The sequence below is a fragment of the Sinocyclocheilus grahami genome, unplaced genomic scaffold (genome assembly GCF_001515645.1).
Source record: "Sinocyclocheilus grahami isolate Dianchi unplaced genomic scaffold, SAMN03320097.WGS_v1.1 scaffold1309.1, whole genome shotgun sequence".
NCBI classification, from domain to species: domain Eukaryota; kingdom Metazoa; phylum Chordata; class Actinopteri; order Cypriniformes; family Cyprinidae; genus Sinocyclocheilus; species Sinocyclocheilus grahami.
In genome coordinates, this window is record NW_015506488.1 from 204,050 (window position 1) to 216,710 (window position 12,661).

The window sequence follows — 12,661 nt, forward strand, 5'->3', positions numbered from 1 at the left end:
AATGAATTTACCCCCTTTATGAAAATTATTCAATATAAATTCTGGTCACTATTTAAGGTTTAATAAGTACTAGGGATGTCAATTTTCGATCATTCGAAACATGTAATTGCTCGATTTTCACCCACCTCAGTGTCATCATTCTCTGTAATGTGATCTTCCTGTACTTCCTCTTTCTCTCTTTCTTGCCCCTATATATATATATATCAGAGCGGATGGTTGACTATATCAGCTGTTGATCTATCTAATATAAATTTAGTGGTGGTTCTGAGAACTCTCACTGACCTGAGCTTAATGATTTGTCTGGATAGTCTTGTGCGGTATTCCCCCCCCCCCCCCCCCCAATTTATTTTTGCGTTAAAAAAAGATTTTCACTTTCTGCTGTGGTATAAAATGAAGAATAGTGCTCTCAGAAATAAAAGGATTTTCATGCAGGACAACACACTATCCCACGCTGCATAAATACCATGGTGCTAAACAGTTTGAAAATGTGTTTCTACAGCCACTGTGCAGGGGCCTGTACCATGATAGTGGCTGAACAAACATCTCGGTTAAGTATGGTAACCCTCGTTCCCTGAAGGAGGGAACAGAGACGGCACGTCGGTGACCGACAAATTGGGATATCGCTTCGATAGACCAATCTACTTCGAGTGTAAACTAAACGAGCCAATGCACATTGGCATGCAATTATTGCATCCAGCTGCCGCTGATCACAGTGTGAGTATAATAAGGCAGCAGGTGCAATGCATACCAGGTTTTCGCTGAGGACCGACGACCCGGCCGCTCAGCGGTGGTACAGCAACCATGGCGATGTGACGTCTCCGTTCCCTCCTTCAGGGAACGAGGGTTACCATACATAACCAAGACGTTCCCTTTAAGTCGGTCACTCCGAGTCACGTCGGTGACCGACGAATTGGGATCCCTACCAAAGCGCCATGGTGCTGCCCCTTCCAGTGCCCTGTGCGAGCCACCTGCGCCCCTATCTGGTGTAGGCCGGGGCTCGGGACAAGTAGTTCCACTCACCATTTTTCAAAGCACTACCTTACTGAGTGAGATTGGATAACACTGGGAAAACGTACCCGCTCCACTTGGAACAGGGATGCTGCGGAAGCCCCATCCTTCCCGAAGGAGTTTTTGGAAGCAAATAACACATATAGCATCCGTTTAGGTGTATATGAAGAACTGGAGGTGATTGTAACCCTCTTGGAAAGGCAGAAGTCTGCCGGGGAAACACGGCCTCTATGGCTATACCGTGGGCTATACACATACAAGAACCACTTAGGTCTCAATATGGAACCCAGCCTTCCGGTTCCCGTGGATTCATCGTGAAGGCCCGGTGACGGACGTTCCGCCGCGTCCGCTGCCGAGGGTGATGGAGGATCTCAACAGGGTCTACTGTAGGACACTCTGGAGCAGTTTTAGCAAGCCGACACTAACCGGGGCCTCTCGGTGCCACTACCCGTTTGAGGTGAGAACACAGGAGGATACCGGCTCCACACGGAGGCTATAGAATCTAGTGAGGAACCTTGGGCACGTAGCCGGGCCGGGGCCTCAGGATTACCTGGGAGTCAGCCGGCCCAAACTCTAGGCACGAATCGTCGACCGAAAATGTGTGCAGGTCCCCTACCCTCTTGATGGAGGCCAGTGCAAGCAGGAGCAGAGTTTTCAATGAAAGAAACTTTAGCTCAACTGAATGCAAAGGCTCGAATGTGCCCTGCTGTAGTGATTTTAGCACTAGAGACAGGTCCCAAGATGGTATAGAGGGGGGCCGGGAAGGATTCAACCTCCTGGTCCCTCTAAGGAACCTGATGACGAGGTCATGCTTACCTGCCGACTTCCCATTCACCGGGTCATGGTACGCAGCAATAGCAGCAACCTGGACTTTGAGGGTGGAGGGAGACAGCCTTCGCTCAAGCCCTTGCTGCAGAAAGGAAAGCACGACCACAATCTGGCATCTCCGGGGGTCTTCTCGACGAGAAGAACACCACTCGATGAACAGGTTCCACTTCAAGGCATAAGCGTGTCTCGTAGACGGTGCTCTTGCCGAAGTGATAGTGTTCACTACCTCCTGGGGTAGGTCAACAAGAACCTCCGCGTCCCGTCCAGGAACCAGACATGGAGTTTCCAAAGGTCTGGACGCAGGTGCCAAACGGTGCCCTGTCTCTGAGTCAGTAGATCCTTCCTCAGAGAAATCGGCCAAGGAGGAGCTGTCGCGAGGAGCACTAGCTCGGGGAACCAGGTCCGAGTGGGCCAGTACGGCGCCACTAGCAAGACTTGCTTCTCGTCCTCCCGGATTTTGCACAGTGTCTGTGCGAGAAGGCTCACTGCGGCCAGCTGTGTGCCAGTGCGTCTGTGCCGAGTGTTCCCTCGGTCTGGGAGTAGAACAACTGGCAGTGAGAGGTTTCTGGAGAAGCAAACAGGTCTACCTGAGCGCCTCCGAAACAGCTGGACCGTCTGGGGATGGAGTCGCCATTCTACCGGGTGCATTGTTCGAGACAGCTCGTCGACTGTACAGGCCCCTCCAAACCCCTGAGACGGCGTACTCGTTTGTACGTGGCACCCCACCCGGTGGTGGAGGCATCTGTGTAGACCACAGCATGCCTGGAGATCTGCTCTAGGGGCACCCCTGCCCGGAGGAACGCAAGATCTGACCACGGGGTGAAGGTTTGGCAACAGGCCGGTGTAACTTGGACCCGGTGATTGCCGCGCTTCCACACTCACCTCGGGACTCGGCCATAAAGCCAGTGCTGGAGCGGTCTCATATGTAACAGGCCGAGCGGTGTAAGTGCCGCTGCGGCCGCCATATGCCCCAGGAGCCTCTGAAAAAGTATCAGTGGGACCGCTGTCCTGCCCTTGAACATATTCAAGCAGGCTAGCACCGACCGCGCACGTTCCTTTGTGAGACGCGCTGTCTGTTCGACTGAATCCAACTCCATACCGAGAAAAGAGATCCTCTGCGTCGGGGAGAGTTTACTCTTTTCCCAGTTGACCTGAAGGCCCAACAGGCTGAGGTGCTGAAGCGCCAGGTCCCTGTGCTCGCACAACTGATCCTGAGACTGTGCTAGTATAAGCCAATCGTCTAGATAGTTGAGAACGCGAACACCCTGCTCTCTGAGGGGAACAAGAGCTGCCTCCGCGACTTTCGTAAAGACATGGGGAGACAGGGACAGAAGGGCAGGACCGAAGGGCAGGACCTTGTACTGATATGCCCATCCTTCGAATGCAAACCGCAGAAATGGTCTGTGGCGCGGAAGGATCGACACATGAAAGTAAGCATCCTTCAGGTCGATCGCTGCAAACCATTCTCGGGGACGGACGCACCCGAAGATGCGTTTCTGTGTCAACATCTTGAACGGTAGCCGATGAAGGGCCCGGTTCAAAACTCTCAGATCCAAGATTGGCCGTGTAAGCAACTTCCCCGCAAGCCATATAGGCACTGCCGGTTAGACCAGACGAATGCCTACAGGCCCGGGAAGGAAATACCGGGTCTCCCCGCCAGGAGGAGGCGGACTTAGGACACAATTGCATCGCTACCGCCCGCTCCACCGGGGAGATCGCCGAATACCCCTTCTCTGCACCGCCGTCGAGGGGTGGTGAGGGAGGAGGAGCCCGCCGGCCGGTTTCTGGCAGTGAAAGGTGCCGTCCACGACCTGGTGAGCTCGTCATGCACTCTCCCTCCGATGCTGAGATCGACATCTGGTCGGGGGGAGGTCCACTGGATACCGCTGGTACGCTCTTTAAAGAGGGCCCAGCGCGTTCCGTGGGGCGCTCCACTGGATCGGAGAAGCAAGAGGAGTGATGGTCCCCAGAGGGTTGGTTCCCTGCGGGGTTTGCCATCACTGTAACCCTCAAACCGCCCGCGCTACTGCCGGAAGTGGTTCTCGTCTGTCCACCAGAACGAGTACCAGATTGCGGCAACAGGAGTCCGCCCCCTTGCGAGTAGCGGTACCTGGTTCGCAGCTCCGAGATGGTCTTCTTCCTACAATGAGAACATGACTCATCCACGAAGGCCACCTCAGCGTGGTTGATGCCCAGACACATGAGGCAGCGATCGTGACCATCACCCAGTGCCAGGTAACAACCGCACCCAGAAACGCACGGGTGAAACGGCATCCTTATAAGGACGATCCGTCGTCTTTATAAAGACACACCCGTGGAGCTCTTTTAGAGAAATTAGCTCTTTTAGGAAATGCTCTTTTAGTGCTGAGGCGCACAGGGGAGATGGCCGCTTGCAACACGACAGGGGGTAGTGCAGCCTGAAGTGCGCAACCCACTCGACACTGGAACAACCACCGCTGAAGCACCATCTCGCCAACACAGAAAGCTTCCGAGAGCGTGCTGAACTTGTAGTTCTCGAAATAAATATAGAGCAGAACGATGTTGTCGCTCGGCTCCAAAGCGAAAGGCTGGTATGCATTGCACCTGCTGCCTTATTATACTCACGCTGAGATCAACGGCAGCTGGATGCAATAATTGCATGCCAATGTGCATTGGCTCGTTTAGTTTACACTCGAAGTAGATTGGTCTATCGAAGCGATATCCCAATTCGTCGGTCACCGACGTGACTCGGAGTGACCGACTGAAAGGGAACCAAACATAATGCACAACAACAGCATTTTTCTTGTGAGGCTTGGGGCAGTACATTAGATAAGTTGATGATATATTGCTCAAGCATTTGCATTCTGGACAGTATTTTCAGTTTCTGGCACTGTCAGTTTTCAGCTCAATGTTGGTGTTCATTTTTAGCTCAACTCACCTCATCACCTGGTTTTGAACTGTCCTGATCTTTTTCCTTTACATTTCTAAACTCTCCCTGAAATTATATTATACTTTAATATATGAATACAAAGAGGCCAACATGAATTTCAACATTAAACTTCTAATCTGCTTTTGGAAAATCAATACTATACTTTCAACTACCTCCAAGTAATTTTGTTCTGCCATAAAGTCTTCCTGCCTTGCCTTTCCCTCTCTCTCCTTGCACTTACAATAGTAGAGCAGGCCAAATGTAAAAAAAAAATAAATACACTGTGTATAGTGTTAATTTCCTGTTCCTGTCAGCTCACCCTTATTTTTTGTGTTGTCCTAAAGAAAAAAATTAAAATCACTTTTCATTTTTGATGTCTCTATGACTGTGTTAGCTAGCAAGACAAAATTACTTATACTAAATTATTTACTCCCTCTCTAAACCTGTATACTGTTAGGATTTATATAAAAAAAGTATTCTGAAAAATATTTACACAGCTGTGCAATAAAATCAGACCATACAAAACAAAGCTCTGGCTACTTGGGGTATATGGCGATTTTATTGTACACCTTTGTAATGCTTTAACGTATTTGTCCTTTGTATTCAACTATTTAAATGAATATAGCTGGAATGGAGCGGAAAACATTTTATGTTATGAAAAGAAACCGTAATTGGGTTTGGAATGGCAGAAGAGTAAGTAAATGATAACAAAATGTTTGTAGGTGAACTATCCCTTTAAATTTCAGAACAGACCTGATATGGACATATCAAAATAAAATGGTTGTTGGGACTGGTTGTTGGGACTTTAAAAAAAAAAACCAGAGAAGAAGGTTGCAAATATATATATATATATTTTTTTTTTAAATAATGGATGTCATTCACAACCTAAAAAACACACTTGAGTCAAATACACACTTTTTACCATGTTCGGGTTTGAGGATGATAAATCTCCCACTAATTTTATTGAATCATTTTCTAGACAAGTACATTTACAGGAAAAATGCTGACAGGAAAAAGAAGAAAGCCAGGTAACCATGTTCATTAGGCCTAATTAATTCAAAATATACAGCAATGCAAAATATACAGGATGCAATCTACCTAGCAATGTTCGGGAGGCAGACACACTCTGTCATTTTAAATCTAGATTAAAGACCCATCTCTTTAATCTGGTTTACACATAATACACCATTTCAGTTCTGTAATTCAAATTCGTTAAAGGATTGTTAGGCTGCATTAATTAGGTCAACCAGAACCGGGATCACTTCCCAAAACATCTGATGTACTCACTACATCATAAGAACAATGTCATCTAAACTAATATTAGTCTCTTTCATTCTTATTCCGAGGTCACCGCAGCCATACGGATCGAGTCTGTATCCAGATCAGATGGTCACTGTAGCCACCCAGATCCAGTCCATATCCAGATCAGATGGTTGATCAGCACCCAGAGATGACCTCTACAGCCCTGAATGTCAGAGGAGACCATGTCGACTATATGCGCCCCAGAGACGGATCCCCTGCGAAGACCTAGTCACCTCGACTACCATCAGAATAAGACCACAGAAACCAGACAAGTAAATTGGTTTCTTCATTAGAAATTAGCCTACTGATTGCCACCATTGATGGACACAATTTTTAAATAATATTAAAAATATCTGTATGACATTATATTCTGCAGTTCTTCCCTGTTGTACCAAATATCTACACGTTTCAAATTATCATATCGAAGTTAGAAATTAAAATATTGTGACAAAATTAATTTTGTAGGGTGCCACAAGTTTGTTAAAATTTCCAAAGGGTGCCGCGACTAAAAAAAGTTTGGGAAACACTGGCCTAGACTACATGGAATTTCTACATGGCACTAAAAAAAAAATCTTGTAAAAATTGTATCCAGAATCTTTGATAGAAATGTCCATGGACACATTTTTTAACATCTCATAGCAACCAGCAGCGAGGATTTTGTCACATAAAGTTCGCAATATTCCCTCATATATTTCTGCTTGTCTGTCAGTGGCACTTTCATTTATTGAGCAATTTCTTGCCCACATGTGAAAATGACCAACAACACTGTCAAAAACAGAAAAGTCCACACAAACCATCACCAGGCAGGATGATGGTTCGCAGTCAGGTCAGCAGTGGAGGCAACATTCTCCACTCTCCTGCAGCAGACATATCTGCCACATCCCAACAGCAGGCATAGGTACAAGGCCCACAATGCAGGCACAAGCTGCTAGTTCCTACTGCAGGGTTTCTTTTTTCTTTTTGTAATAGAATTACAATGACACGTTATTTGTTATTACTTGGTGAATCATTTATTGTTTAATAACCATTGTGAAATAGCACATACAAAGAGCAATCTACAGTATAACAAATTGAATATTTTCTATAATTCAAAAGCATATTTTTAACTAGAAATTTACACAAAACTTGATTTTAGAAAAGAAAAGAAAAGGAAAATAAAAAAAGAACCATGGCTGAACAGACCAAGTTGTAATATGTTGTTTCCAATGTACTTCTACTGGACTTAGAAAAGTTGCCCAAATATAACTACATTCAACACCTTTGTGACACACATACACATACTTATGTTTGCTTCACTATATTAGTGATGATATCTCATAGACTACCATAGGACACAATTTTTAAATAATATTAAAAATATCTGTATGACATTATATTCTGCAGTTCTTCCCTGTTGTACCAAATATCTACACGTTTCAAATTATCATATCGAAGTTAGAAATTAAAATATTGTGACAAAATTAATTTTGTAGGGTGCCACAAGTTTGTTAAAATTTCCAAAGGGTGCCGCGACTAAAAAAAGTTTGGGAAACACTGGCCTAGACTACATGGAATTTCTACATGGCACTAAAAAAAAAATCTTGTAAAAATTGTATCCAGAATCTTTGATAGAAATGTCCATGGACACATTTTTTAACATCTCATAGCAACCAGCAGCGAGGATTTTGTCACATAAAGTTCGCAATATTCCCTCATATATTTCTGCTTGTCTGTCAGTGGCACTTTCATTTATTGAGCAATTTCTTGCCCACATGTGAAAATGACCAACAACACTGTCAAAAACAGAAAAGTCCACACAAACCATCACCAGGCAGGATGATGGTTCGCAGTCAGGTCAGCAGTGGAGGCAACATTCTCCACTCTCCTGCAGCAGACATATCTGCCACATCCCAACAGCAGGCATAGGTACAAGGCCCACAATGCAGGCACAAGCTGCTAGTTCCTACTGCAGGGTTTCTTTTTTCTTTTTGTAATAGAATTACAATGACACGTTATTTGTTATTACTTGGTGAATCATTTATTGTTTAATAACCATTGTGAAATAGCACATACAAAGAGCAATCTACAGTATAACAAATTGAATATTTTCTATAATTCAAAAGCATATTTTTAACTAGAAATTTACACAAAACTTGATTTTAGAAAAGAAAAGAAAAGGAAAATAAAAAAAGAACCATGGCTGAACAGACCAAGTTGTAATATGTTGTTTCCAATGTACTTCTACTGGACTTAGAAAAGTTGCCCAAATATAACTACATTCAACACCTTTGTGACACACATACACATACTTATGTTTGCTTCACTATATTAGTGATGATATCTCATAGACTACCATAAACTAGTCGGTTGTCATGATATTTCACTATATACTGTAAGTGAAGACATTTGGCTAAACAACCACCCCTGTTTGCATCATTGTCTCAGGAATATATCGTTGTATTCATAGCCAATTTATATGTTCGATAACTTGACAATATGGCAGTGAGTGGGAAAATGACCGAATGCAAAGCAAAGTATGTGAATTGAACATTATGCTATTGTAGTTGTATTATTTTTTTCTCAAGGATACACACACACACATTGCTGTTAAAACACATACACACTGAGAGTTTTTTTTAGAAGAGCAAATATGAATTATATCAGAGATGTTTTATTTGACATTAACAAATGTTGACTTGCACATGAATGCAAGAAAATTTCACTCAAAATTTAAAAAGTGAATATTTTTTTGATCTTCCAAACACCCTTGTGTTCCGTTTCATAGGTCTTCTACTTCATTTCATACCTAAGAACACCCATTAATCATGGTAAAATCAAAAGGCTTATTTTCTGTAAACAATGTCCATAAAATTTATTTTCTTAAAACAAAAAGAGTCACAATCATTATGAAATATAAAATTATAGGGTCTTTTGACTTGATAAAATCTTCACTCGGATATTCCCACTTGCTTCTTGAAAAACAGTCTAATAACTTGCTGTCGTATTGTTTTCAGATTTAGACCATAAATAAGTGGATTTAAAATGGGTGGTACGAGTAAGAATTCCAGGGCCATGAAATTGCGCACACCTTGTGGCAAATTCTTTGAGCCATAACGACTGTACAGTACATCAAATAACAATGCAGTAGTCACGTTGATCAGTGAAAGCAGATGTGGTACACATGTTTGTATAAATTTGTGCCTGCTCTCTATTGACTTCATGCACTTTTTAATCAAGTGAATGTATGAGCAAAATATCAATACTGCATGTGCAAAGTATGCAAGAATAACGATGTACCCAAACACATTATTTAATGTTGTGGAAAAACATGAAAGTTTTGCAACTGCCCAAATCTCACAGTATAACTTTTCAATAGTAGAGCCACATAAAGTGAGTCTAGCAATTAATATAATTAGAACAGACATGCAAAAAAACGGAGTCAGCCAGGAGAAAAGGATACACTGAAGAACCCTCTGATTGGTCATTATTGAATGATACTCCAGTGGTCTACATATTGCCACATACCTGTCATATGCCATCACTGTTAATGTTGAAAAGTCACACAAAGCAGATGAATAAATGACAAATATTTGAATCATACATCCATCATAAGAAATCACATGATAATATGATAATAAATCATACATGAATTTAGGGTAGAATCCAGAGGTTCCAAAAAGTCCATTTACACACAGATTACAGATAAACATATACATTGGCTCATGAAGCTTCTTATGTGAGATTATAGTGAAAATTACTGTTACATTACAAAAGACCATCAAGGGATAAAACAGTGCAGTGAAAGAAAAAAACACATATCTGTTTTCCATTGTTTCATTGAGACCGGAGAGTGTAAATACTAAGACACTGGACTCATTCTCTAGCAGTGGCTGCATCTGGAATGATATGCAACTATTATGTAGGTTTTGTTGTTGTTATTGGAACACTAATTAGACATAGAAAGTTGTGTTAATTTGAATGGTCATGGTCTTTAACTGGGAAGTCTGTAGATAGATAGATAGATAGATAGATAGATATCAAAAGATAATAAAGTTACATGCAATCTTACCATGTTTTCTGTTGGCATGTTTCCTGTAGTGTTTTGTAAAGGTTTGATTTGGTTTGTTTTATATGGACACTGGTCTCATGCTAATTGCCTTGACCACAAACATTGTAAACAGTTTTAACAAGCTCTCTAAAGGCTTCTTTTCTCTTCAGTCGAAATAACTGTCTGTCTCTGCCCACAAATAGATTTAGAGGAATTATCCGTCTATTTAAAGTTGTCAATCATATTCCTGCCAATGCATCAGTTCCAACACTATACAATATGAAACTTATAATATATGATACAATTATTTACAAAATTACTTTAATATTTTATATTATGTTGTTAGCTCACTTTCAATAGTGCACAAATGAGTTACTTGTAAAAATCTTTTAAGACTTGCTGCAGTAGGCCTTAAAGCTCAAACATAATACATATTTATATACAGCTTTTTTTTATTGATCTGCTTCTACATAAATTATCCATGAATCTGATGTTTAAATGTTCTATTATCACAATAACAGAAAAAAATACAAATAAAAAATATTTAAATAAATAAATCTAAATACATTTTTACATAACAATATTGAAAATAACTTAGAAGAATGACATGTTAAATTTACCTTTTTTTTTGCTGTGTGTTTTTCTGCAAGCGGAAACTATGGAAGCATATGGTTAGCAATATTCATTTTAAAATTTAATATGCAAAATGGCAATACAGTTTGTAAAATGGCAATGTATTTCTGAATGTATTTGAAAATGCATTCCGAGCCGAAGTATTTAAATTTACATTTTCCCATACATAAGTGCAGCGTTTAGTGCACAATGAAAATTAAAATTCCATTATATAATTTATATTTGCCATTTCCTACACTAGTTTTAATATGTAAATTAAATACATATTACATACATACAAATATGTAGGGTGTAAATATACTCGTCTAATTTGCATATTATGACGTCATCAGAGGCCATCTTGAATTTCATAATATTCAGGAAATAGTAGATATTGAATTGATGTTTGAACTTATTTGCATGCTTTTAAAAAAAATCTTTTTATCCTCATTCCAAATTATCAGAAAAGAGGAAACCAACAATAAAACAGGAGAAAGTGTTAAATTATTACTATATTACTATACTATATAGTAGTAAAATGCATGTGAACAGTAGCCTACTTTTTGATCAGTAATATTCAGGAAATAATAGATATTGAATGGATGTTTGAACTTATTTGCATGTTTGTTTGTTTTTTTTGTCTTTTTATCCTCGTTCCAAATGTATATATCCAAATATAATATATAAATGATTTTTTTTATACATTTAAAACAGCCCAAACATACCTATATTCATATAGAATGCTGCACCAAACAAATTTGGAAGGGAAAAATGTAAAAAATAAACCAACTCTATAGCAGATTCTAAGTGATCAAGGGCTTAGGACGTTTCAGTCCAGCCCATTCCAAGGGTTCCGCCAGTAGTGGGCACTCGTGCAACGTAATCAATGATGTACATCTGAGTGAAGGAGATGGAGGGAAGTTTGCGATTGAAGGGCATAAAAAAATGGACTGGAGCACAGCCAGTGAGCGATGTTGAGGCAGGCGAAATGCATTTGGTTAATGTTGACCTATTGTGAGCCCTGCTTTGATGTAATGATTGACGGGTTTGGGGCGTGATCGGCTTGGGAATGCTGTAGCGTCTGGACCAATCCAACACACAATATATATATTTTTAGCTATATTTAACAAATACTCTGTAACACCCCTCAGTTAACAAGCCATATGAGGACCTATGGACCCTTCCCCCGAAATGCGTCTTTACACCTCAGAAAGACACCAGGCCCCTGGTCACCATGGCAACCAACGCTGATATCACTGGTTTTATGGCCCAAAGGAGAGGAACACTCATTACATTTTCCATAGGAAAAACCCAATGCACAGTAAAAATGGACTCTTCTCTAATTAATTCATAGGAAAACCTTTCTTTGAATGAACACACATATCCGTCATGTCATTGAGTATGTTGTTACTGTCCTTGTACATTGTCTCTTTTATTGTATACTGTTTTATGCAGGCTTATGATGGAACCACTCGTTCCTGTCATCTTACCTACAGTATATACAGTCAAAGTGTAGATGAATTGCTTCAATCTAATTATAATCTATAAGGCCTTCATGCTGTAGAAAGAGGAGCATCACTCAAATCTACCTGGATATAACTGTACTGAGATTTCAGAAACAATTTAAACAATACTGCAATTTTGTGATTTATTCACTAAAACAGATTAATACATTATGGTACAGTTTGGACATGCCGCTGAGCTGAGCTGAGATTCAGACTTATGTTTCGTCAGAACAGATTTATGCTTTAATACTGAAATTAGGGTTTCTTTGCTAAAATCAGATTAACCTTACACTGATACCATTAAGCATGAAATACATAAAGACTCTTTCAATCATAATAGAGGTACCAATTCAAGCCCCTACTTTATCTGCATTTAAACAAGCCAGCAAATAGGGACACAACAGCGTATCTCAAGTCACGCCCTATTCTAACCTGTATTATCAAGCACACACTTTTAGGTTGACAGTGTTT

The 12,661-nt window shown here is 41.1% G+C and overlaps 1 protein-coding gene across 1 annotated transcript; it reads right to left on the reverse strand.

Moving 5' to 3' along the window:
- Positions 1 to 8,973: 8,973 nt before the first annotated feature.
- Positions 8,974 to 9,921, reverse strand: LOC107569080 (olfactory receptor 52Z1-like). Its single transcript, XM_016255079.1, has one exon. It carries the CDS (start codon positions 9,919 to 9,921, stop codon positions 8,974 to 8,976), a length of 948 nt encoding a protein of 315 aa, XP_016110565.1.
- Positions 9,922 to 12,661: the final 2,740 nt, after the last annotated feature.